General features: G+C 45.2%; 1 protein-coding gene across 1 annotated transcript; it reads left to right on the top strand.

The window, feature by feature from the left end:
• The first annotated feature begins 6,251 nt into the window (after positions 1-6,251).
• GABRE (gamma-aminobutyric acid type A receptor subunit epsilon) lies at positions 6,252-23,915 on the top strand. The gene is made up of 9 exons (XM_045883768.2): positions 6,252-6,383; positions 10,271-10,488; positions 10,916-10,983; positions 14,345-14,565; positions 15,279-15,361; positions 16,724-16,861; positions 20,852-21,004; positions 21,117-21,316; positions 21,580-23,915. Exons 1-9 carry the CDS (start codon positions 6,328-6,330, stop codon positions 21,922-21,924), a joined length of 1,482 nt encoding a protein of 493 aa, XP_045739724.1. The 5' UTR covers positions 6,252-6,327; the 3' UTR covers positions 21,925-23,915.
• The last annotated feature ends 3,857 nt before the right edge of the window (positions 23,916-27,772 follow it).

A 27,772-nucleotide genomic window follows, 5' to 3' on the forward strand; every position in this document is an offset into this window, starting at 1 on the left:
GTTAATGTTTTTTTCAGTGACACTACATGTTTTGCCAGCCCCACACCATTATTTCTCTGATCTCATCTCTCACTAACTCCTTGTTTACTCTACTCCAGATGCACTGGCTTTGTTGTTGTTCCTGGAACATGCCAAACATGCTCTGCCCTTAGGTAATTTTTATTGTTTGTTCCTTTGTACTAAAACACTCTTCTTTCAGACATTCGCATAGCCCAGTGCTATCTTCTTAGGGATGCTTTCCCTGACCATCCTATGTAAAATTGTAACCCACTCTCCCCAGCACTCTTAATCCTACTTACCTTACTCTGCTTATTTTTCTCCAAACCATTTATTACCCTCTAAAATGCTACAAATTTTCCCATTATATATATATTTTTTATGGTCAGCCTCCTCCCCTGGAATGTATGCTCCACAAGAGCAGGAATTTTTATTTTTCTCATTTCTTTAGCATCTAAGACAGTGCCTGGTGCCTGGTAACAAGTGTTGGTTGAATAAATGAATGAGCCTCTCTTTCTTCTCCTTTCCTTTTCTCCCTCCCTCCTCTGAGGAAGAGGTGTTCATCCTCCACTAGTAGATCAGTTCTGCGCACTAGACTCTGATTGTACCCAGCTACCTCCTTAAGGACTTCCTCCCCTCTGTCTTCCCTTCAATTGACTTCTTCCTTGTAGCCTATAAACATATCTCATTCATCTTTAAAACACAAAAATCAGAATTTTCCAAGTATTTGCTTCCCTCTAGCTGCTGCACTCTGACCTCCTTCACTATAAACTTCTTGAGAAGTTCTCTGTGTTTTCTGACTTCATATCCTCACCTCACATATTCATTCCTCACAGAAGACACTTTAGCTCCTTCCTTGGACCTCTTTCTCTTATTCTCCAAGGCTTTGGTCCAGGTCTTAGGGACCCAGAGAAGAATCAGACATGACCTCTTCATTAAGCCCCATCTCCACTTTTGGTCTGGGAAACAGTGACAGCTCTCCCTGCTTTCCAGCCAGACTTCTCAGATAAGCTGTGTTCATATTCTCCCTTCTCTCACTGACCCTTTCCTGCACTCCTCAACCCTCTGTGAACTGGCCCCCACCCCAAATGCTCCACTGCAACAGCTTGTGTCAAGCTTGCCAATGACTTCCTTATTGATAAACCCAGTGGGCATCATTCAATCCTTGTCTTACTAGAATGTTGTTGAACCTGCCATCCTAATAGAAATTCTCCTTTTTTCTGTTGGCTACTGTGACTGCTCTCTCAGGACTCAGGCTTATGCCATCTTCTTCCTCCCTGGGTGATTGCATCTAGTCCCATGGCTTTGAATAGCACCCATGTGCTGGGACTCTCAATCTCCATCCCCAGCCATGCCTCTCCTCCCTTGTAGACTGGACCTGAGTACCACCAGCCTAGGGTGTTCCCTCAGTGGTCCAATTCCCCAATGTCCAGAACCTGTTTTTTTCCAGTCCATTATCACCTTCTTGAAATAGGAGCCTAGCTCTGCCACGGAAATCTGGGGCTGGGCTCTTGCTCCCTGGTCAGACACTTCCTAGGTACTGTTCAAGACCTTAAGGATACCAGGTGTGCCTGCACTATTTTTCAGTAATTTATCAGTAATGGTGAGAATGGCACGTAAGTTTTGTTCATTCAGCTAGTATCTAGTGGAGGATCTGAAATTCAAACCCAGTCCCACCTGTAGGGCACAGGACCTAATCACTGCCCTGTGCTGCCTCTATCTCTACTGTCTATTTGTTCTGAATGCTGGTTGTCCCCTGTTCGCTCCTCCATCCATATTAGCTCCCAGCTTAGCCCTATAGAGAATTCTTCCTCCAGCTTGCTTCCCCAGTGTCCCAGGCATCTTGTTCTTGCTGTAAGCCCAGATACTTAACTAGCTAAGAATCTTGCACAACTTGTTGGGACCGGTATTTTTCCCTTGGTCTAATAGGAAAAACACGTTGTGCATGTGTTACAGTTTGGGCCAAGTGAGACAGGAACACACAGACTTTATGACCAGCAGCTCTGGTTTTACCCTTAAACCACATGTATAGCATGACACATGGTGGTTTGGTATTGGTTATTAAATGTGATCATTCACAAGTGACAAAGAGGTTGCTCACGGCTATTCTGATCAATGGGTAGCTTGGTTTAGTTATGAAAATGCAGCTGATATATTAACTTTTCTGTTTATATCAAGCTTGAATATCAAGTTGTAGAGAGATATATTTGAAGTGATGAGCCCAGGATAGAGAAGTGGGGAGACACACACACACACACACACACACACGCACACACACCTAGATAATAAATATGAAGGTTCTTGGGACATTAGAAAGTGAAACACAAAATGCAAGGGACAGTTCTCATTACTGTGACTAAAAGCTCTCTCCCTTCCTTCTGCCTTCCCTATTACTGTTCTGCCACCCTGGTCACCTGGGGAAGACCCTGAATCTTCTCTAGCAATCCAATTTCCTTTGCTTCCTCCCCCGCTCCAAGTAGATATCAATCGTGTCAGTTAAACCTCCCCCATGTTGCTCTCTCCCTTCTAATCATCCTGGTGGCTCTGCTCTCATTCAGATCCATACAACTCCTTTTCTGGGAGAAAATGGGCTCCAGTCTGTCCTTCCTGTAAACTCTCTCTTTTTTGTTTGTTTGTTTGTTTGTTTTTAATTTAATTTTATTATGTTATGTTAGTCACCATGCAATACATCATTAGTTTTGCCATTTTCCTCTAAAACCCTCAGTTTGTTTCTCAGAGTCCATAGTCTCTCATGGTTCCTCTCTCTAAAACCCTCAGTTTGTTTCTCAGAGTCCATAGTCTCTCATGGTTCCTCTCTCTAAAACCCTCAGTTTGTTTCTCAGAGTCCATAGTCTCTCATGGTTCCTCTCTCCCTCCGATTTCCCCCCTTTCATTTTTTCCCTTCCTTCTCCTAATGTCCTCCATGCTATTCCTTATGTTCCACAAATAAGTGAAACCATATGATAATTGACTTTCTCTCCTTGACTTGTTTCACTTAGCATAATCTCCTCCAGTCCCATCCATGTTGATGTAAAAGTTGGGTATTCATCCTTTTTGCTGGCTGAGTAATATTCCATTGTATATATGGATCACATCTTTATCCATTCATCTGTTGAAGGGCATCTCGGCTCTTTCCACAGTTTGGTTATTGCGGACATTGCTGCTATGAACATTGGGGTGCATATGGCCCTTCTTTTCACTACATCTGTGTCTTTGGGATAAATACCCAGTAATGCAATTGCAGGGTCAGGGGGTAGCTCTATTTTTTATTTTTTGAGGAACCTCCACACTGTTTTCCAAAATGGTTGTACCAGCTCTTGGCTGACCAATCAGAGGGGTCTCCTTGAAGAACAGTTCTGACATGCAATGTCTCTGTTTGAAAATCTTCTGTAACGTCCCCTTTGCCTACAAGATAAAGTACAGGTTCTTGGCTCAGCATTCAAGGACCAGAAATAGCCTGTCAAGCCTGCTTTATCTACCACAATGCCTCTTCATGCAAATGCTCCCAGCAAACTCTTCCTTGTTTTCTATCAAGCACCACACATTTCTGATTTCAATACCTTTGCTGACTCTATGTTTGGAATGCCCATATCTGCACCTCTGCCAGTAAGGCCCATCTATTGCTACAAGTCTCAAGTCCCTGTAAAACACAGACTCCTCCTGCCTGCAGTTTCCAGAACTGCCCAGCCAGAGGGAGACCTGGTCTTCCTGGGAATTCCAAGGCACTCGTGACTTTCTACCTTGTGCTAGTAATTTCTGAGAGAAGTCCCTTCTCCTCTCTTGAGCTACATATGTGAGAACCAAGACTATGTCCAAGGCCTTGCTTTATATCCCTCCATTGCCAAGTCCATGGCCTGGCTTAGACAAGCACACAGGAAGTACTAGGAGAGCTGCAACACAGTAATCAGGCCCTGTCTTTTAGAAGGCTCATGAATTTCCACAGGTCCTTGTAGCTATCCTATTGGACGAGATGGGTAAGGAAAATGGCAAAATGTGACTAATCTCCACCCTTAAGAGAAAGGTGCCCCAGGTGGGTCCTCTGACTAGAAAGCTGTAACTGCTTGCCTCTTTTGGCTGCCTGGGACTCGGTCATTTATTCAACAAATATAACTAATGCTGGTCATTAAACGCTGCACTCAACCCAGGAGAGTACAGGGAAATCAGTCAAACCTCCATCTCTTGGAACTCCAATGTCAAACCCAAGGCCGCTCTGCGCAGCACTCTGGTGCTAGACAGGAAGGCAGGCAGATGGTGGGCAGCTTTCTCCCTGTAGTAAGCTTGGGAATGCTCTGCATTTGCCTGGTCCCTGCTTTGCAGCATATCTCCCGAGGGCAAGAGTGGCTACATAATTTTCAGGGCCGAGGGAAAAATAAAAATGCAGGGGCACTTGTTAAAAAAATTATTTTTTGAATATTTTATTTATTTATTTATTTGACAGAGAGAGAGAGAGAGAGCACAAGCAGGGGGAGCAGCAGACAGAGGGAGAGGGAGAAGCAGGCTTCCCGCTGAGCCGGGAGCCTGATGTGGGGCTCGATCCCAGCACCAGTCCTGGGATCATGACCTGAGCCAAAGGCAGACGCTTAACGACTGAGCCACCCAGGCACCCCCTGTGTTCAAAAATTATTAAGAATTTCAAGAGGAGGACAGCAAAGCGTTAAACAAAGTGCAGCCCTTCTGCACAGGTCACAAGCCCATGAAGTTTGCCCTGCCACAGGGCTAGGAAACATGCACACAAGAGGCCTGAAAGTGTCCTGCAGTCTTTTCTTCTCCCTTGCACAGAGGCTGAAGGGAGGCTAGGTCCTAGTAAACTGGGTGGCACTGGGACATACACAGCTGCACACAGGCCAAAAACAAACATTTGTTGAGTGCCTACTTTGTGCCCCAAACTCATCTAGATTTCAGAGATATGGTGGAAAACCAAACAGACATGTTTTTTGGTTTGGTTTGGTTTCTGTCACTGAGCTTATTCCAGTGGGGGAAACCCACTATAAACAAGCTCACAAAGAAATGTCCAAGAATATCATCAGTTAGTGGACAGTGTTGTGGAGATGACAAAGCAGAGTGATGGGATAGGGATAGGGTGGTAGAGAGGGTGTATTAGGTTAGCTTGGTACAGCAAAGGCTCTCCAAGGAGCCTCCTGCTAGCTAAGATGCACACAGCCCCTTCTAGAGCAACAGGTGAGGATGCTGCTAATGTTTGGCATCAGCTTGACAGGCAAATCTCTGCAATCCTTTCCCCTATCAAGTGAATCATGAGGGTCTGGGTGACAAAGAGGAAGTCCAAGGATGCTTGAGACTCTTCACTATCCCCACTGAATGGGGGCACTGACCCCCATCCTCATGCCCACCCCCAGTGCTTTCTCACTTCTATTTCTGGCATGACCGAGAGTCAAGTCTCCAGAAAGATTTGGCCAGCCAGTCTTGGAGAGTTTTCTGAGGTCCCAGATGGTCCCTCTCAGACCCAGGCCCCAGGGCTAAACCTGGATCCACACTGAGTCACTCATTGCCTCTCTGCGGTTAAGGGAAAGTGCTCCAGTGAATGCCTAGGCCTGGTCCTCTGTTGGTGGGTCCTTCCTTGCCCCCAAATACCTGAGAAACTGGCCTGTGTAGTAGCTCAGATCAGAGCTTGCTGGGAGAGACACACCTCCCCCCACCAAGTCTCTCTTCTTCCCCTGTGCCAAGGAAGGTACTCAACCAGCTTCCTTCCAATGCCCAGAGATGTACTCTGAAGGCCTGGAAGGTCTGGAGTGAGGGTAGGGAAAATCTCAGAGGCCAGAAGACCTGGGGACGCAACAGGTGATAGGGGAGGGAGCCGAGGGCTGGAAGCCACAGTTTGATCCCGCGGTACTCTAGCGGACTGAAGGGATCCTATAAGGAGGCAGGAGCCCACCCAGTCCCCCATCTTGCCTAGCCGGGCCCAGTCTGTGGCCGCCCTCCCAGCCGCAGCCGCGGGCCTCCGGTTTCCCCTGCCCGGGGCCCGCGCCGCCAGCTCGCCTCTTCCTCCCTTTCCCGTCCCCCGCCCGTGGCTGTCTGGCAGCGCTGCAGTCGTGGCGGCGGGGGGCGGGGGGCCTTGGTGACAGGGCTTCCTCCTCTTCTCCCTCCGCCTTCCTTCCGCCAGCCCAAGCCTATCCACCCTACTCTCCGCAGCAGCAGCGAACACGTCGTCGATTTCCATCGGGGCTCAGGGGGCGGGGCCAAGGTGGGGGCGCGGGGCGGGGCGAGTGGGAGGAGTGGAAGTTGGAGCCCAACAAAACGCTGCACACCGCGCTCGGTGCGGCCAGACCGTGCGCAGCGACTTCCGCACAGGTGGTCACCCCGGTCCCCACCACGATGTTAACCAAAGTTCTCCTGATCCTCCTGGGCATGTCCATAATCCTTCCATCTAGGTGAGTCTCCATCCCGGGACCCAGGAGCTCTCTGCGCCCAGCTCCCTCTCCCCTGGAGCTAGGCCAGCTCCCCGGACCCCCGCGCCCCTGCGTTCCTCAACCGCCGCGCCCACCTTTTCCCAGCCCCCGCGCGAGCTAGCTGGATCCCGGGTCCCCGGGACGCGCTGCCAGCCTCCAACCCGCTCCCTCTAGGATGGGCACCCCAGACCCCTGAAGGAGCGCCCAGGAAGCAAGCCGGGACGCCTGTTCCCTGGCCGCTCCGGTCCTCAGACTCCCGTTCTCCAAAACCACGGCGACGGCCGGGGGGCACGAGCACGCTTCTCTCTCTCTGGGTCTTCAGTGGGAAGAAGCGAGTGGCCCGCGGGATGACCGACCAGCGTAGGCTTGTGCTTCTGAGGACTGGGGGAGACTTTGGGAAGGTGGCGTCCAGAAAGCCTCTCGGGCTTGGGGAACGAAACTGCGCCTAAATGCTGGAGTGTTGGCTTGTGTGTCCTCTCATTTAAATTTCTTTTTCTGAGCGCCTACTAACTACCAGGCACTGTGCCAGATAACTCTGACTTTACTTGCTTCCCTTCCCGCCGCGTCTCTTGGTGCCAGTCCCAGGCGCTAGCCCCAATTTAGTCCAAGGATTCCCGCCCCAGTTATCCACCCCACTCCTCTCTGCCGCCAGCCTCCCCTTTCCTCCTTCATCCCCCCTCCCACCAGACACCCTGCTGGGTGTTGGGCTGACCAGAGCCTGAGGTCAGAGACTGTTATTCTCTGAGGTCTGAGGTTTGGGTCCTGGATTTCAATCCCCATCCCCTTTTCCAAAGGCTAACAACAGGTTTCCCTTGAGCAGCCAACTTCCTTCACACTTTCTTCTGGCCCTGAGACTTTGCTAGGAAGGTTGTTCCCTGCACTTCTGACTTTATAGAGTAGGAGATGACTGCTTCATATTTTTGAGACGGTTTCCATTCCAGAAGTCTCCATGGCACTGGGCTCCTGTCTTGCTTATCTGTTTTGGGGAGAGGGGAGATGGCTTCTCTCCTCACCCCAGAATGCTTTAGCTCCCCTGAAGAGCTCCCTGCTGGCTCACCGGTGTCCTGGGATGTGGGGGTTGGCCTCAGCAGGGACTTGGCAAATATTTCTGAATGCGTGCTAGGAATTTCCAGCCATTCACATCCCTCCAGATATGAATTGAACTGTTTGGGAGAGCTGACATGGGGTCTGGCAGTGGGGGCAGAAGGAAGCATTAGGAGCAGGAAAAAAAAAAGAGCTGGGAAGAGGAGCTGTTGACATGGAAACTACCCTTCCAGTCCCCTGGAGTGGGTGGGGAGGGAAGGGCCAAGTAACTGGTGTTTAGACATTGTCAGCATGGCAACCCATGATGTCAGCAAAGAGCTGGAGGTGGCCTTGGGGTGTGTTGGCAAGGGCCACCTCAAACCAGGAAATCTTGCTCTGGTCCAGGCTCAGCCTCAAATGGTGGTGACTTTGGGCAAAGCCCTTCCCCCAGGTGGGATTCAGTTTCTTCATCTGTAAGGTGAAAAAGAGGGCTGATTTGGGGGGGGGGAACAACCCAGTGGGCCCCCTCCTAGAGCATTGCCAGTGCCCTCTTCCTCTCCTTCCCTCCCCCACGGTTAGTTGAAAGAGCATCCTCAGTAGTGGGAGGGGATGTGGAGTTTCAGCTCCATCTTGGACCATTGCATATAGAGGGATGTGAGTGCATGAAAAGGCCCCATGGAAAGATTCCCCTAGTCCAGTACATGAGTGTTTTTCAAGTTTTTATTATTTCTAGCCTTTAAAGGGGGCTTAATGGCTGGCTGAGGAAAGGTATGCAGTGTCAGCAGCTCCTTAACCTCAAGGATCCCAAGATGAGTGTGTTTGTTTTGTTTGTATTTTACTGGCAAGTGCTGTAGAACTACAGCGACCTCAAGACCTTCTGATATCATTTTCATCGCAGACATAGTTTGGGAGCATGGGGGCTTCAGTGGTCCCTGGGCTTTTGCTTGTTTGTTTACCCCTTGAACGTTGGGGCTCTTGTTGGCTTCAGACATTTGGGTGGTCTTGGCTGGCAGTGCCAGTCCTGATTGTGCCATGCTCCTAGCCACGTCACTCATTTTGCAGGGTGTCAGGCCTCTGTTCTCCCTCTGCCCCTCCAACAGTCAGAGGACTTGGGGGGAATGCCTCAGGGAAAGAGGACGTTTCTGCATGTGTTATTTGGAAATGGAAACTGCTTTTTCTCAAGCCCAGTTCTCCCCTTGCCCAGAGTGGGAATTAGCCACTTCAGACATGAGAAATGGCATAAATCTGCCACATCTGTATGCCAGTTAGGCAATTCTCAGAGCTTGTAATGCCGCAGGAAAATGCGTTTTGCTGCCCAAGTTGTCTGTGGTCTGCACCACAGAAACCTTGCCTATGTTGCTAGTCCTCTCCACCTACCCCCCACAAGCTTCACCATGTGCCCCCACCCGGTACACTCTCCTACCCAAAGGAAACCACTCTCCTGCTTTACAACATCATAGATTAATTTTGCTGAAGGTTTTTAAAAAGCTTTCAATTATAATTTTTTTCAAAGATATAGAAAAGTAGGGGGAACAATAAAGTGAAACCCCATGTACCCATCGCCAGCCTCATTAATTACAAATTCATGACCACAGTTAATTTCTCTGTCCCCCACCCACTCTCTATTTCAGCTTAAATTATTCTAAAGCAAATCTCAGACATCATAATCATTTCCTATGCAATTATTTTAGTATACATTTCTAGTCATAAGGACTCCAAACACATAATAAAATAACACTATGACACCAAAAATTTTAAAATAATTTTGTCATAGTGAAGAAACTATCCGGTCAGTGTTCAAATCTCCCTTATTGTGTCATAAATGTTTTTTGTTTTGTGTTTTAGTTTGCCTTTTGAGATCGGGATCCAAATAAGATCCATATATTAGCAGATTTTTATTAGCATTTTTATTTTTCAAAACAATTTTTTATTGAATTAGAACATATATGCAGAAAAGTACTCAAATCATTAGTGTGTAGCTGATGAGTTGTCAGAAAATGACCACACTGGTATCAATACACCCACATCAGGGACTAGAACATGACCAGAACCTCAGAAGCCCCCTGAAGCCCACTTCCTCACTGCTTCCCAGCAAAAGTACCAGGACCCTAACTTCTAACACCATCTGTGAGTTTCATACATTGCCAGATGGCTTTTTAATTTGTTGTTTTATTTAATTTAATTCTTATTTTTTGGCTGTGGTGCATGGCTGTGGCATTCAGGCTGGACTCCAGTCGGCCATCTCTCCTGGATGACAGTCTCTGAGTAAAGGACTCCTGCCTTTTCTCAGTGCTCAGAGCTTCCCCTCATCCCTGGCCCCCAACTCCAAAGCAGTGAATAACACAAAAGCAAAGAAATGCAGAATATTCCCACGGTGTCCAAGCCCTCTATGGGAGAGGCTATTCTGGCTTTCCGGAGCATTTCTCAGAAATCCTGGCCCTCTGCCTGCCCATTTGCTCCCCAGTGGTGCTGGTCAGGCAGACTGGAGACCAGGACTAGTAACGGCAGCTGGTTGGCCAAAGCTCATATACAAACACCCTCTTCACCTTACACTGAGAAGTTCTTTTAAAATCTTGAGCTTGGTTTTGTTATTGGGATATTTTTAAAATAAAGAATTACCATAAAGGAAGGATAGTATGGAAAGTGTCCAAAAAGCAGCAAGATTTAGAAGAAGTTAACAAATATAATCTGTTACTAGCTCAAAATATGCTGTTACCGGTCATTCTTTATGCCTTGGGATGCAGACTTATTTTGGTTTGCTTCTGTCCCAAAAGGCCTCAGCTGGGGCCCCTACAGAGTGGAGAACAGAGCTTCAGTTTTTTTGTTTGTTTGGTTTTTTGTTCTAGGAGTGAAGAACCTCATGTTGAATCAGAAAATGGACCTTCTGCCCATGAGGATGTCTATGGGCCCCAGCCCCAGGCTCCTGAAAAGAAGCTCCTCTCTGAGGAAACAGTGCGCACCCTTACTGGTCCCCATCGCAGACTTGGGAAACTGCCAGCAGCCACTCACATTCTGAACAGCATCCTGAACAACTATGACCACAAACTGCGCCCTAGCATAGGAGGTGAGTAGCAGAACATGGTTCTTCCCCTCCTGGAGCAGGAGATTGAGGGCAGAGGTGTGGGTATAGGTGACGGTGTCGTGCACATGGGCAGGAACATCTGCTGCTGACCTGTCAGGTAAGAGATATCAACTCTAGTTTCAGCAGTGCTCTTGACCTTGGTCTAGACTTTTTTTTCTTTTCTCACCCTCAGTTTTTCCAACTATAAAATAAGATGAGTAGACTAGATGACTGACCTTCAAGGTATGTCCAGCTCTTAACAGTCTGTGAATTGGATCTTGCCATGAAAGAACAAAGAAAGAAATAGCACTGGATGTTGAAACCATGTCTCTAGTCCTCACCCATCTCCTTGTTCTCCCCTCTGACCATGCCCTCCCCTGTCCCTGCCGCTATTTGACACTTACTTCGGCCACATCTGTCTCCTTTGCAGAAAAGCCCACTGTGGTCACTGTTGAGCTCTCTGTCAACACTCTTGGTCCTATCTCTATTCTGGACATGGTGAGTACTGATTTTTGATCACAGTGTCTTGTAGCCCAGAGAGCTGACCCATGGGCCCTTTCACATACTTGTTTTTTCTGCTCTGTGTCTAAGAGTTTTGTGGTTTTGGTTTTGGTTTTGTTTTGGAGAGGGGATATTATAACCAACACTGACTCTAGAAGGTGGGAAAAGGTAAGTCCCTTGTTGCCTGAAGGGGACTTTCAGAGTCCTGACCATATCTTCTGGTCTTTCATTCAAAATAAAAATAATAAAGCAACTTTAAACACCACAATGGAACTGCTCTTTTTTTCTGATAGTGATTTTTATAGATTTAAGTCTCTAGTTACTAACTCTTGTTGTAAGACTGCTGCTCTCATTTCTCTTTCCTTTTCCATTACTATCATTCTAGTGTCAGGACTGTCCTCAGCCTCTCTTATCTCTCCTTGGAATATGCAAAATTCAAGGTTTCTGCCTACCCCAGTCTACCTACTGACCCAGTGGCCTCCCATGTGATGTGCCTCCTGTAGGTCTGACCTGGCTTAAAGCGTGAAGTTCAACACCACACTTTAGTGGTCAAGGCCCTCCATGGCTGGAGCTAACCCAGAGCTCTGGTTTTATTTTTTTTTCCACCCCTTTAGAGACCACATGCTCTAGTCACAGTAGAGTATGGGTATTACCAAATCACCATGTACCTTTGAGTCTTTGTTCAAGCTATTTCCTGTTTGGAATGCCATTGCTCCAATTTTCTACTTGCCATAGTCTTATCCTTCAGGGTCTATCTCTAATAGCATCTTCTCTGACCTCCACAACTATTAATTGTTCCCTTTGTACTCACACCACACTCCTCTCTTTGGGATTCAGATTTTTCTAGCTTATATCATAGTTGTTTACCTGATCTTCCCTACCTCATTGTATTGTAATTATGTGCTCTTTATCTGCCTTGTTCTCCTGATTATGGTTTCCTTGGTGTCAAGAACTCAGTATATGTTAACTGAGCAAATGAATTATGAAAGATGTACTATAGAAGTCACTTTTTTCCCCTGATACCTAACAAGCCCAAGGGATACAGTCTAATAACTTAGCAGCCACTGGCACAGAACTCATGCAAAGAGGAGCCAACAACTTGATTTTCTTTGGCCAATAAAGTGCAGCTTTAACCTAGGCCAAGTGCCTTTAGAAGATGCCAAATACTCATGTGGTATTAAATTTCCCCCAAGAAGTCTGGTCTTTTACATATTTCCAAATAGTTCTTTAAAACTGTGGGAGTTCTCAGTTCTTGTACAGTCTACTTTTCCTTGGTAACACTGTGGAGTTTTGTATTTGGTAAGGAGGGAGTGTGTATCTCTCTCACACAACCAATGAACAGGGTATACTTGTCTCCTTGGACCCTCATGACAGCCTATGGCAGGGACGGCTGCCACTGGGATCTTCATTTTACGTTTGAAGCAACTGAGCCTCTTAGCAAGCATTCTGTTACCGAAGGAGTGTGGTTGTTTGAAGAGAGTTCCTACACCCCTCAGCTAAGCAGATGCTGCGTAGAGCATAGGATTAGTTCTTAGGGAGAGAAACCCGAGCCCATAGCATGGAGATTTAAATCAAATGTTTCTACCAGTTTCCTGGTTAAATTTTTGAAATATCTAGCCTGAGCTTAGAAGGTAGTGACCAGTCTGGGAATGATTGCCCATCATAGCATCAACAGTTGCTAAGGCTTTTTGCTGTGATAATTGTTGCAAGCAATCCTAATTAAGCCAATTCCTTGACACTGAATTTTTAGAGTTTCAGCTGAGCTAAAAAAGATGTACAACCCAAGCTCCCTTGCCAAACTGGGGAAAAATTGAACTGTTAGTTATCAGTTGCTGTGTAATGAATTTACAATTGGTATCTTGTTAAATAGAAATTAAATGCTCATTTGAAACACTAACATAGAGCAAGAGCACAGCATGCATGGATTGGGGAAGGGAGACTTCCCCTAGCTATAGTTCACATGGCCTAGGAATGAAGGAGGCTCCATAGGCCAAGTTGGAACTGCCAGCTACTTGGGACTGTAGGAACACTCTGAAGGCCACCTGTGAAGGCTGGTGGGGCTGGGTGGAGCAGGGCTGGGGGCTTCCATTTGAATGGTAGTTAGGCTTTTTTCTGTCTGCTTCTCTGGACTGCTCCAGGGAACCTTCTCAGTCTGGGAGGCTAGCTCCCAGCAATTTGGCAATGGCTCTCCACACCTCTTGGCCTAGGCAGCAAAGCCAAGCTTTCCCTTGAGGGCTCTACTGGCCTCTAAGCTGTAGGTTTCTGGTTGGTGTTCATTGTTTGATGCGAGATAACTCAGGAGAAAGACCTAGGGATTCTACAGGGGAAAATTGGACCTTGGTACCCAAACGGATTGTTGGTGCAAGTGAAATAAGCACTAGAGAGGGAAATCAGTGAAGGCCATCCCAGGGCAAGGTCATGGTAATGGTGCTCTGAGCATCAGAGTCAATATGCTGCCATTAGCTATTTGTGTGACTTTGGACAGGCCCTTTTCTCTCTGAGCCTCAGTTTCCCTACCTTTAAAGTAAAGGAAGTTGGGCTAGCCCTCAAGGTTCCCCCTTGGCCTAGTTCTGGCACTTGTTCTTCACACTACTTGCAATTCTATTGCAGTCTGTTTTTTACCCTTCAGTACCAGTAGAGCAAACCTCTAGCTTCTCATGCTTCTTCCTATTAAACATCCTTCTCAATGTTTAACAGACAGTTTATGGGATAGATAATATCATCTGGAGACCAAATAATCACAGGTATAGCTATGCTTATGCACACACATATTCAGAGGTCAGGTGCCCTTGTTTAAAATGAAAAACAAAACAATTATTCAAAAAACATGAGACTAAATACACACTTCTCAAAGCACTTCATTTTAAAATATAAGTCTGAAGAATGAAGGATTGAGGTTAATTAACATTTGTGCTCCCCAAATAAAACCTGAAAGGGGAAACTTCACCATATACAACCAAAGGTGTGTGTGTATTTGTAATGTTTAAGATGATTTTGAGTTGAAATCTTTGGTTTGCTATGGAAATGTGGAGGCTGAGAGGGTGTTAACCTGGCTCGAGTAATCTCATAACCCTACAAGGTAGTGGTGATGTGATGAGCCCAGCCTGCGCAATTAAGCCACAATTGCCTGTCTGTTTCTAGATGAAATATGTCTTCCCTGATGGTTGTTTATCTGGGAATGTTCCCTTCTTTTGGGAATACCTGGAAATAGAAACGTCCTACAGCCTAATTCATGTTGTTTTCCTCTGTGCAAACCTAAGTAGGTTCCTATCTGCTCAATAGGCCCTTCACAGGATGGCATGAAAATACTCTTTGCCTGTACAGCTCTAGGTGTGTGCTTTTCTATCAATCCCACCAGGAATACACCATTGACATCACCTTCTGCCAGACCTGGTATGATGAACGCCTCCGTTACAATGGCAGCTTTGAGAGTTTTGTCCTTAATGGCAACATGGTGAGCCAACTATGGATCCCAGACACCTTTTTTAGGAATTCTAAGAGGACTCAAGAGCATGTGATCACCATGCCCAACCAGATGGTTCGCATCCACAAGGATGGCAAAGTGTTGTACACAATTAGGTATGTCAAGCCTCTGGAATATTACCTCTTGGGACTCTTTTTACCAAAGAATCATGGATATAGGTTTCATCCTGAATGATACTTCAAAGGGCCTTTCCAGCTTTGCTAGACCTTGAGCTCAACCGCTTCATGTATAGATACAGACACTAGCCCTCAAAATAGAAAGATTACCTAAGGCCACACACCAAGTTCATGGCAGAGCTGGGACTGGTACCCAGTTATTTGGCTCCCAGTCCACAGGTCCCCCCCGCCACTAGAGTATGACTGCACTGCCTGGACAATTCCATCCCAAGTGGGCACTGGATGTAAAGACACGTGCATGGTTGTGGAATTGTCCAGGCGGAGCAGCAACCCAGCAGCTGGAAAGATACCTAAGAGCAGGCTGGACATTTGAATGTCTGGCAGGGGAAGGTTGTGTTATCAGTGGTATGAGGTGGGAAGGTGGGAGAGAGTGGGAGAATGTTAGCCAGTCCTGGAAGCTGGGATGGGTAAGAAACTAAAGCCCATCTAAATTGGTCCACACATTCCTCTGATGATGGAAACCAAAGTAACCAGATACTTTCAAGCTGTTCTTCCTCTCTTTTTGTCTCTCCTTTGAGCTCTTTGTTTCAAATCCTACTGTTGCCACTCATTGGTGGTGGTCCCCTGGCCCAAGGTGGGTGGATACCTAAGTGCTCGGGGCCAGCCTAATAAGGCTCCTTTCTCCCTTCCAGGATGACCATTGATGCTGGATGTTTACTCCACATGCTCAAATTTCCAATGGATTCTCACTCTTGCCCTCTGTCTTTCTCTAGCTGTGAGTACCTTCTTAGGTCTCTGGGGCCCCAGGGTCATGCTGAGCCCCTTCTTTTTTCTCATCCTTGCCCTTTACATTTTCCTGCCTCTGCTTTTCTCCTAAGATGGTGCCAGATTTGCCCAGAGCCTCCTCATCCCTCTCCTGCTGACAATACTGTGTTGCTTCACCTGGACCTTGTGTTGGGTTCTTCCCTCTTCCTTCCACTCCATCTCAAGTCAGTTACCCACCTCTGAAGTGTAATTCAAGTATGTCTGCTCCTCTCCATCTCCACTGTCAGTACCTTGGCTTAGGTCTTTGCCATCTTCCACTTGGGCTTTCACAACATCTTCACTTTAAAACCAAACATGTCCAGAACTAAATACATTGTCTCCTCCCAACCTCTACCCCCAAAACAAATGTGTTGCTTCTGTGTTCACATTTGTCTCATTGAAAGGCACCATCAGCCACTCAGTTGTCCAAGCCAAGAACTTTGATGCTTCTTTCTCCATCACCTCCTACATCTAATCAATCAACACATCTTGTTGGTTTTCCCTCCTGAGTCTCTATTGATCCTATTTCTCTGCATTCTCACTGCCGCAGCTTGGATTCCTGCCTTCATTCATTTTATTGCGCCCAGATTCCTGCATTGGCCTCCCAAAACTGGTCTCCCTGTCAACAAGCCATCTTATATAATGACAAGGGTGACCTAACTGAATCATCATCTAGACCAGTCATGTTTTAGCTTCAAATCCTCCCTGAACTATGATGGATCAATTCCAAATTCCTTAGAATGACCCTCAAGGTACTTCATTGACTGGTCCCTATTACCCATTCCTGTATGCTTCATCCAGCCTCTGTGAGCTAGCCATCCTGAACTTTTGGCATTTCCATAATCCATCAGGCATTTTCACCTTTCTACGCATAGAACGCACTCCTCACCCTTTCAGCCTCACCCATACAGAGAATATTTTACTTAGCTTTTAAGATTTATTGGAAATGTTACCTACTCTATGAAATCTTTGTTGGGTGTGTCCCCAAGTCGTCTTTCCCTCCTCTGTTTTTGCACTGTCCCATGGGTGGAGGTTTCTCAGCAATTTCAACAATTACAGAAGTATACTTACTATCTTACTCAATAAAATGTGAATGTTTGAGGGCAAGGCTCCTGCCTTGCTCATCTTTATATTTCCAGCACAGAGCCTGGTACTAAGGAATGCTCAGTAAATGCACGTACTGAATGGACTTCAACAATGAGGTAAGAGGGGCAAGGTCCCACAGCTGGTGAGGCCAGAGTCAGGACTCCAAGGCATTGCTCAGACTCCATGTTGGTGGAGACAGCTAGGCTTCCCAGTCTCACAGGACCCTCCTTCCCATGTTGCTTTACAGTTTCCTATCCTGAGAGTGAGATGATCTACAAATGGGAAGATTTCAAGCTTGAAATCAATGAGAAGAATTCCTGGAAGCTCTTTCAGTTTGATTTTACAGGAGTGACCAACACTACTGAAACTATCTCAACCCCAGCTGGTACGTGTGCCTTTGAAACCAAGGCTAAGCAGAGGCCCGGGGGGTGGTAAGGATGACTGGATGTGGCCATCCATACATATAAATGTATGTAATCATCCCATGGAAATATTGTAGAACATGACTCCTGTCTTGTAAATGCTAAGCACTTACAACTGTTTGCAGAGGAAACTGAGACTTTGTAACTACATCTCAGTCTCATCTGCAAAGAAGTAAGTGCTTTGCCAAATCCCTGAGAGGGTAGGTAAGTAGTTAAAGTTTTATTGCTGTCAGGATTTCAACTAGCTTTGTCATGTAGACCCTTCAGTTTCTAGGTCTTTGTTACAACCGACCTGTTTGGATGACTTTGGGGAATGGAGCGCATGTGAGTTCTCCATACCCAGAACCACTTCAAGCTGGTTGAGTGGGAAACAAAGTTGGTCCTAATGGGAAGTGGAAGCTAGAGTTCTAAGGTCAGCTAGGTGAGGGCTGGGATAGTATGGGGGAAGTTTCAGCAGTTACCATTGCTACTGCATCAACGTTTATTTTAAAGAAGCAGCTCTAACAAGAACTCTAACAGATTCCTGTCAAAGCCTTCATGGTGGATTCAACATGGCCATGGTGATCACTGGTTTTCTGACTTTGTCCCTAACAAGGACTAAAGGGGAGGATCCTGGATCTTTTCAATGTCAGCTTCCAATCAGATATGAGTGTCTTTGCTTGTGTTCCTAGGTGATCTCAATGAGAAGCTAAGGTCCCAGAGCAGCCCTGGAAACCCTCTTCACATGTACTGACCAAGTCAGGGCAGTGGAGGCACTGCCCTCATCATTTCCAGAATGCAGATGGAGCCAGTCACCCAACCAGCCATTTGCCATAGAAGGAGTCTTGCTTTGCTTCTGTGTGGCTAGGCAGAACATCTGCTTTGCTGCACTTACAGAGTTGGTCACTGGGTGAGGAATAGCTCATGCTCATCTGGCTAGAGTTTTGCTTGCACAGTACTAGGCAGGGGCAGAGGGCTATTTTACAAATGCTTTTCTTTTTCTCAGGGTCTCTGGGTAAGCAGTTGTACTACCTTTGACTTGGGATCCTTGCTCTTCTGCCAGCTAACCATGGGCCTGCCTCTTGCCTTTCTGCACCTCAGTTTTCCCAGACAGGTGGGGACCCATCATCAAAAGCGGCAGAAGAGACAAGGCCCAGGGGCTTTCAAGTCACTAGTGGTTCCGTTTAGTAGATGGTTGTGCATTGTTTCAAAATGGTGCCCTAGTGACTACAAAGCCCCAGAGCCAGCATCATCACCAAAGCAATGACAATAGGTAAGCACCAGCCCTCCTTGGGAGAGAGGAGGGTTCTTGGGGGAAAAGGAGGAGGGCTTCTTTCTCTTCTGCTAGAGGCTAGTTGTTCTTGAATTATGCTTTCTCCAGTATCATAGTTCTCTTTGAGGCTGGTCCCAAACTCTTCCCATCAGCCTCTGGGCAGTTCTTTCTATCTGAAGCAGATTTATGTACCAGCTCCTAAGGGTTCAGAATGTGGTGGTAGCTTGCTACTTTGGTCACCTTGGGCCTTGAACCAGAGAATCTCTACTTCAGAAGGCCTTCAGAGAGTGCAGCCTTGCCCCCAGTGAGTGAGTTAACTTTCACTGGTGGCTACTGAGACTCTGATGGAATCTTACCCATGATTAGGACTTCACTTTCTCACAAAGGAGATTCTTCCTTCTCTGGACAACTCTGTCCCTCAGAAAACTCCCTGTTCATCTGAAATTGGAGTTTCTGGAACTCCTAACCTTTAGACCTAGTTATTTTTCCCTAGAACTACTGAACTTACAGTAAGCCCGGTCACTCTTCCATGGGGTCAACATTAAAGGACCAGTATTATGGTCCCAGTCCAGGGTCACAATCTTTTATAGACTCTAAAGTCTAGTTTCTTTTTCTTCTTGTTCTTCACAGCTTTGGGTCCACTCATTCTTCTAATCCCAGTCCTCTGGACACAGTCTATTAAATTATGTTCCTCTAACAGCACAGGGACCAACTCTGGTCTGGCCAAATGAGAGATGAGCAGAAGCATCTTTAATTTTTTTGGGGGGGGGTTGTTTTGCTTGGCTTTGACTTTGGCTCCTCAGCCCTAGATACATTTTTTTCCCTTACCCATGCTCCTTTATTCCTCAGGAATAAGAAATTATGTGTTAGTATCCTTCCCTCAGCTTTCAGAAACAAATTTCCATATCTTGACAAGTGGAGAAGGTTGTTCTTTGGCTGGAATAAATAAGATAAACATACGAAAAGCTGATAGGATAATAAATTTTGCAACAAGAATATATATTTTGCAGGGAGTGGTTGTAGCTAAATAGGGATGTCTTAAATTGCAGTCAAGACCCCAGGGCAAGAGAACTAAGAACTTGGTAAATACATTCTGGCCAGTAGGCAAGTGTGAATGGTTCCTGCAGCAGCCCTGGGGGAGGAGTTCTATCCCCACAGTTACTAGTCTGAATACAGATATTCCACTGACCCCAGGCCACATCCTTACCTTTTTCCAGAGAACTCTTGCCCTTTAAGTGTCAGTGTTACCAAGGTGAGTAAGAAAGGCTGCTCTTCTTGTTTAGCTCCAACATACCTAAACCTGCTATGCAGGTGATCTACTTTCCAAAATAAGAGGACATGTGGACATGTTAGTGTTCTGGTCTGCTTTACCAAGCTATTGCTAGACAGTAGCAAGAGTCACTGAGCATCTGCTAAGTTCCAGCCCATGCTGGGCTTGGATAGGCAAGAGGCAAGCCACGGGGCTTACGTGAGAGATTTAAACCCTGAAGGGGTTAAAAAGCCCACCTAACTCAAAGCCAAGGAATTTTATAGCACCATTTAGGTAGAAGTTTGGAATTTAGCTTCACTAAGGAGCCAAAATTTGCGCTATCACAAACCCTATGTGATGTTGAAAATAAAATGGGAGTTTCTGGGCTCAGGAAAGCCCCCAGAATCTCTGGGGTCATGATGAGAACGCAGAGTGTTTGGGATGAGTGTGTCAGAATATAAGGCAACATGAAAGGTATAGTAGAAGATGCCACCTAGAGATGTAGGTTTTCATTAGGTACTATAAGAGCCATCATTATATAGGGGAAGAAACAACATCAAGGACATGATGCCCCAATTTTCACTTTCAGCTAATTCTTCTATTTTCTTGAAACATTCAGTTTGGATTAGGGTAATAAACTAAGAACAGGGAGTCTAGGTTTTGGATATTGGTGAAAATATGCAAGCCATCTCAGGGAATCTGAGAGTGTATGGGATTAGCTTACAGGACGGTGTGTGTGTTTGCATGTGTGTGTGTAAGATGTCAGTTGGAGCCAGGTCATGGTGGGCCTTTAGTGTCAGGTTAGAGTATGCATTTGATTCTATAGCTGTTGTGGAACAGGGAACCACCAGAGGTTTGGGATGGGCAGGTGATTTCTTTTGGCTTTTGATACAACAGTGCTAACTAAAGCATTTTACCAGCATATGAATGAATAGGAAGGAGGCCAAATGGATTCTGTGCTTCCCCCACCACAGCACAGGCCACTCTCAGTTTATTCCCTGAGCGTATACATTGTAAAGGCCAGCAGTGCATGTGTCAGGCTATGCTTCTACAGACTATTTATGGCACCTTAATGGATGTGAAGGTCTCAGTCTTCCCTCTGGACACTAGCTGTGTGGTCCTGATACCTAGAAGGCTAACTGATTTTTTCACTTTCATCTTACACTTCTGCCACCCTCAGAAGACAGACACCGGCTGTGGGGCAGTGGGCTGAGAAAGAAGCAATGAGGTTTCTGGCCTTGGCTTAGCTCTTAACTGACCATGGGTCTTGCAATGAGTCTCCTCTCTGGGTTTCTTCTGATTTTCTGTATATGGCACTGGAATAATGTGCCTCTCTCTTAGGACTGTGGTGTGGATCCCATGAGCTGAACAAGACCCTTAATGTGCATGTCCTATCTGGGGGAGACCCTCACGTCGGTGCTATAATGAAGTGGTATTTTTTATGTCTTCCAGGTGATTTCATGGTCATGACGCTTTTCTTCAATGTGAGCAGACGGTTTGGCTTTGTAGCCTTTCAAAACTATGTCCCTTCTTCTGTGACCACAATGCTCTCCTGGGTTTCCTTTTGGATCAAGAAAGACTCTGCTCCAGCCAGGACCTCTTTAGGTAAGTGGGTAATACATACAAATGGGCACAGAATTGCCTTCTCAAGGGTCCTTTCAGCAGTGTAATATATGGATTGGTAGCTGAGCCCACCTCCACTACTGTGCTTTCACAGGAATAACCTCTGTACTCACCATGACCACACTGGGCACATTTTCCCGTAAGAATTTCCCACGTGTCTCCTATATCACAGCCTTGGATTTCTATATTGCCATCTGCTTCGTCTTTTGCTTCTGTGCTCTGATGGAGTTTGCTGTGCTCAACTTTCTGACCTACAACCGGATGCAACCCCGTGCTTCTCTAAAACTTCGCCATGTATGACCTGGGTATGGGAGTGGTGGCAAGCTTTTGGAGTGTGGAGGCGTGCAAGTGAGGGCACTAGGACTCATGGCACACGGATGGCCAGTTCACCAAGTGATGGGGGTGGGAGAGTTGAATAAACTTTTTGATGTCATGCTGGGAAGGGGGGGGGGAGTCAAAAAGCAGTGTGCCAAGGATAGAACCTCCAGAAACCTTGGGACAACACCTAGACTTGATTCATCTTTGACTTTTCCCACTTCTTTCCTTGTCCGTTTCAGCCACATATTCATGCCCGTGCCCTTACCCCTCCCCGTGCCCGTGCCCACGAGCATCCAGAAGCTTTTGTGTGCCAGATCGAAGACTCTGAAGAGAGTGATGGAGAGGAGGGTCCATCTTGTCCAGCTCAGCAGTCTCTCAGCCGAGATACCATCCAGAGCCCTGGTGGTGGTTGCAAGTGGTGCAAGAAGTACTTCTGCGTGGTTCCCAGTTGTGAGGGCAGTATCTGGCAGCAGGGCTGCCTCTCCATCCACATCTACCGCCTGGATAACTACTCACGAGTTGTTTTCCCAGTGACCTTCTTCTTCTTCAATGTGCTTTACTGGCTTGTTTGCCTTAACTTGTAGGTGCCAGCTGGTACCCTGTGGGCAGCCTCCCCAGTTCCCCAGGAGGTCCCACAGCCCTTGTCAAGGGAGTCAGAGGAAAGCAACAGCAGCAGGAGGAGCAACAAGGCAGTGTCTTTCCTTCCCCATTCCCCAAATACAAGCCTGAATAGAATTGTTCTTTGCTGGCCCTCTCCCCTACCTGGCCCATTCACTGACTCTCCATTGCAGTCCATTTCAAGTAAAATGGCCCACCTCTCTATTACTCAAGGGGCATTAATGATGTTCAGGCTTAAATATCACAGGCTGTCAGTGACTAGCTCCCTAAGACCGTGCCCATGTATGAGTAGGTTAGCTATCTCCCAGTGCTGATACCCACTGCCTTTTTCCAGAAACAATACTGCCTTTGTGGTGCTCCAGGCCCAGCTCTGGCCTCAGCCTCGAAGTGCATAGACCAGCTGCTTGCCTGTTCCTGACATCTCCTTGCCTGTTCCTGACATCTCCTTGCCTGTTCCTGACATCTCCTTAAAATGTTGGGCAGCAGTATAAAGGGGAAGGGGACCCTAGTCCTTAGATCAGATTATTATATTCTTGGTTTTGTCTTCCTGCCCTCCCTTCCCCTGCAGATAGACACTGGTATTATACTTTTAGGAGGAAGGGAGCCAGTAATTGAGCCTCTTTGGGATAGTATCTCCCTCTGCTGCTGTGCCACCTCCTTCTCTCCCGACCCTCACGTCCATCCCTCATCTCACTACAAATTCAATGCGTTGCATCCATTGGGTATCTATTTTTGTGTATGGTGATAGTAATGACTCCCTGCTTTGTATGCCACCTTCTTCCTCCTCCTTGACCTCTGTGACGTTTTCTGTAATTTCCCCAGTGGCTTTCCCAGCCCCGACCCAGGTGCTAGGCCATGGTGACTTCTTGGGGCCAAGAAACTAAGAGAACTTTGCTTTGCAGTGGACATTACTGGCACAGATTGGTGCCCTCTAAAGGCACAACATAAGAGTTTTGCTACTTCCTTGGCCCCTGGACCCATGAGCCAGTCCACTCTTATCCTGGGGCACTCACAATCACAATCAATGAATTGAATTCCCTTAAATTTGTATAGCACTTTACCTTTTGCAAAGCACTTTTGACAAATTATTTCTATTTTGAGCCTCATCATAGCCCTGTGATATATTCAGGGCAGGATTCTTATCCCCATTTTGCAGATGAGAACCCTGAGGCACAGATTTCTATGGGACTATGGATCTCACTGGAAACTACTCAGGAGCCCACTGTCACCTTCTAGACCACATGACAGGGCTGGCAGCTCTGTTCACCATGATTTGATTCTATAGCCTCTGCTGGCACCCCAGTGGCAAGGCCCAGGTGGCAGCCTCTTCAGCATTGGCCTGCTCAATTCATGGGCCCCCAAGACCGAAACTCTCCTGGCTCTGGTAACCCAGTGAGGTGAATTTGGACATGCCCCAATGCTTGTATATGCTGAATGAAATCTGTGTCTGTATTTTACTGGGGGGGGGGGGGTAGGGTAGGGAGATATAGCTGCTTTTTGTCACCATCACCTGAAAAGGGGAAATGTATCAATAAATATATCAGCAAAGCATGAAGTTGTGGCTGGTTTCTTAGGCATTCAAGTTTGTTCTCAGTTCAGGATTTAAATCTTAAATCAATGACCCAATTATGGCTGCTCCGCTCTCCCATCCATGATTCCCAGACCTACCAAGCATGTACCATGTACCCTCTGTCAGTGGAAAACTGAAGGGAAGAGAGTGACCAAATGGTGGCCCCCTTTTACCGATTCCCTTACTTGCTCTTATGCCCCTGCTTCCCGCCATGTCCTTTTTGCTTTGTCCATCATTCTAACCTCACCTAGTCAGAAAGCTAGAAGTTTCCTGGAGATTATCAGACTCGGAACACTCCTCTCTCACTCTTTGCAGATGACATGATACTCTATGTGGAAAACCCAAAAGACTCCACCCCCAAATTACTAGAACTCATACAGCAATTCAGTAATGTGGCAGGATACAAAATCAATGCACAGAAATCATTGCTTTCTTATACACTAACAACACAACTGTAGAAAGAGAAATTAGAGAAACGATTCCATTTACAATAGCACCAAAAACCATAAGATAACTTGGAATAAACCTAACCAAAGAGGTAAAGGATCTATACTCTAGGAACTGCAGAACACTCATGAAAGAAATTGAAGAAGACACAAAAAGATGGAAAAATATGCCATGCTCATGGATCGGAAGAATAAACATTGTTAAAATGTGTATGCTACCCAGAGCAATCTATACCTTCAATGCCATCCTGATCAAAATTCCAATGACATTTTTCAAAGTGCTGGAACAAATAATCCTAAAATTTGTATGGAATCAGAAAAGACCTCAAATCGCCAAGGAAATGTTGAAAAAGAAAAACAAAGCTGGGGGCATCATGTTGCCTGATTTCAAGCTATATTACAAAGCTGTGATCATCAAGACAGCATGGTAATGGCACAAAAACAGACATACAGACCAATGGAACAGAATAGAGAACCCAGATATGGACCTTCAACTCTATGGTCAAATAATCTTTGACAAAGCAGGAAAAAACATGCAATGGAAAAAAGACAGTCTCTTCAATAAATGGTGTTGGGAAAATTGGACAGCCACATGCAGAAGAATGAAACTCGACCATTCTCTAACACCATTCACAAAGATAAACTCAAACTGGATGAAAGACCTCAATGTGAGACAGGAATTCATCAAAATCCTAGAGGAGAACATAGGCAGTAACCTCTTTGACATCAGCCACAGCAACTTCTTTCAAGATACATCTCCAAAAGCTAGTGAAACAAAAGCAAAAATGAACTTCTGGGACTTCATCAAGATAAAAGCTTCTGCACAGCAAAGGAAACAGTCAACAAAACAAAGAGGCAACCCACAGAATGGGAGAAGATATTTGCAAATTACACTACAGATAAAGGGCTGGTATCCAAGATCTATAAAGAACTTCTCAAACTCGACACCCAAAAAACAAATAATCAAGTCAAAAAATGGGCAGAAGACATGAAAAGACACTTCTCTGAAGAAGACATACAAATGGCTAACAGACACATGAAAAAATGTTCATCATCATTCACCATCAGGGAAATCCAAATCAAAACCACACTGAGATACCACCTTACACCAGTTAGAATGGCAAAAATGGACAGGGAGAGAAACAGCAAATGTTGGAGAAGTTGTGGAGAAAGGGGAACCCTCTTATACTGTTGGTGGGAATGCAAGTGGGTAAAGCCACTTTGGAAAACAGTGTGGAGATGCCTCAAAAAATTAAAAATAGAGCTACCCTATGACCCAGCAATTGCACTCCTGGGTATTTACCCCAAAGACACAGATGTAGTGAAAAGAAGGGCCATGTGCACCCCAATGTTCATAGCAGCAATGTCCGCAATAGCCAAACTGTGGAAAGAGCCGAGATGTCCTTCAACAGATGAATGGATAAAGAAGATGTGGTCCATATATACAATGGAATATTCCTCAGCCATCAGAAAGGATGAATACCCAACTTTTACATCAACATGGCTGGAACTGGAGGAGATCATGCTAAGTGAAATAAGTCAAGCAGAGAAAGTCAATTATCATATGGGTTCACTTATTTGTGGAACATAAGGAATAGCATGGAGGACATTAGGAGAAGGAAGGGAAAAATGGGCGGGGGGAATTGGAGGGAGAGATGAACCATGAGGGACTATGGACTCTGAGAAACAAACAGGGTTTTAGAGGGAAGGGGGGAGGGGGGATTTGTTAGCCTGGTGATGGGTATTAAGGAGGGCACGTACTGCATGGAGCACTGGGTGTTATTCGAAAACAATGGATCGTGGATCACCACATCAAAAACCAATGATGTATTGTATGGTGACTAACATAACATAATAAAATTTAAAAAATAAATAAATAAAATAAAATGGTGTCAACCTATTTATCAAATGCAGGAATACAGATTTAAACCACTATAAGATACTAGATACAACATGCCAACCAGGATTGATAAAATAATTGTCAAAAACCAGTGTCAATAAAGATGTAGAGCACCAATAAGACCTAAACATTGCTAGTAGGAGTGTAGATTGCTATAATCTCTTTGGGAAATATTAGGGAATTATTTACTAGATTTGAAGATATGCTCATAATATATCTCGGAAGTTGCTCTGGGACATTTTTAATAATTTCAATGGTAGAATCATTCTTAATGCCCCAAACTAGAAAAACCTCAAAATATACATAACTAGTAAAATGAATTTTTAACATGGTGGTTATTTATACAATAGAAAACTAAACAGCAATGGGAATGAATAAACTCATGCTATATCAACAACATGGATGAATCTCACAAACATAACACTGCGTTAAGGAAGCCAGACATAAAAGACTATATACAATATGATTCCATTTATATAAATCTCAAAAATAAATAAAACTGGAGTATTAGTCAGCTATCATCTTGTGGTGGGAGCATCAACAAAAGCTGTGTAGGCACCTAAAACTCAAGGAATTCATCTCTCTAACAAGAACATTCATCCAAAAAGTGTGATGTGAGAGAGTCCCTTTTTCTATTTTTTATTTTCCCACAATGTAACCATTGAAGAAAAACCATTCAAGGGAAGTGCACAGCAGAGTGGCTAGACTACAGACCCACTTTCTAGCTAGAGGACCAAAAGGGAGTCCCTTAAGGGCCAGAGTGTGGTGGAGATCACTGAGAAGAGGGAATGTGAGAAAGGAATTCCATCAAGTGGTGTATCAAGTCCTCAGTTCAACTCCAGCTACTCATGAAAGAATCAAGTACATATGGAACAAATGTCACTTTACCCATTAACAACAAAACACATATTTTCAAGCACATATGGAATATTCACTAAAACAGACAATATTCTTGGTCATAAGACAAGCATCAGTAACTTTTTTAAAAACTTGAACCCATGAAGAGTATATTATCTAAACACAATGGAATCAAATTAGAAATCAAACAATAACAAATAAAATGGGAAAAATATCACAACACTTGGAAATTAAACAACACATTCTTAATCAATGGGTCAAAGAGAAAGTCTTAAAATAAAAATGCACTGAAGTGAACTAAAATAAGTGCAACGTATCTTAACTTGTGGAATGCAGCTAAAGGAGTATTTAGAGAGGAAATGATAACATTTAATGCTTAGATTAAGAAAGAAGAAAGATCTCAATTCAAGAATCTAAGCTTCCACCATAACTGGGAAAAAAGAGGGGGAAAAAAGCAAGCAGAAGAAAGGAAATAAAGAATAAGAAATTGATGAAATTAAAAAAAATAAGTAGAGGAAACCAAAAGCTGTTTCTTTGGAAAGATCAAGAAAATTCATAAAACTCTAGATAGACAAAACAAAAGAGAAAGAAGACATAAGTGGCTATTATCAGGGATGAAACAAGGGATACCACTACAAACCCTGCAGACAGTAGAAGGATAGAAAAATACTAAGAAAAATTTAGGTAAACTAATTCAAAAACTTAGATTAAACTGAACAAATCCTTAAAAATCAGGAACCACCAAAATTCATCCTAGATAAAATGGATACCCTGACTAGTACTATACATTATTACATAAATTGATGGAATACTTTAAAACATTCTGAAAAAGAAATGCTTAGATCCAGATGGTTTCTCTGGCAATTTCTCCCAAAGTTTTGAAGAGCTATCACCAATTCTATAAAATCTCTTCCAGAAAATAGAACAGGAGGGAGATTTTTGCAACTCATTTTATAAGGTTAGCATTACCCTAATATTAAGACTAAGATAAAATAGCATAAGAAGAGGAAAAGTACAGATCAATAACCCCTCATGAACCA

The sequence above is a fragment of the Mirounga angustirostris genome, unplaced genomic scaffold, assembly GCF_029215605.1.
Source record: "Mirounga angustirostris isolate CCGP_5_RB_7025 unplaced genomic scaffold, mMirAng1.0.hap1 SCAF_11, whole genome shotgun sequence".
NCBI lineage: Eukaryota > Metazoa > Chordata > Mammalia > Carnivora > Phocidae > Mirounga > Mirounga angustirostris.

Bases quoted from the DNA above. Each gene is read 5' to 3' on its own strand.
- GABRE (XM_045883768.2), top strand. From the start codon at position 6,328: ATGTTAACCAAAGTTCTCCTGATCCTCCTGGGCATGTCCATAATCCTT. The intron at 15,362-16,723 runs GTGAGTACCTTC...GTTGCTTTACAG, and splicing joins CCCTCTGTCTTTCTCTAGCT to TTTCCTATCCTGAGAGTGAG. The intron at 21,005-21,116 runs GTAAGTGGGTAA...GTGCTTTCACAG, and splicing joins TCCAGCCAGGACCTCTTTAG to GAATAACCTCTGTACTCACC.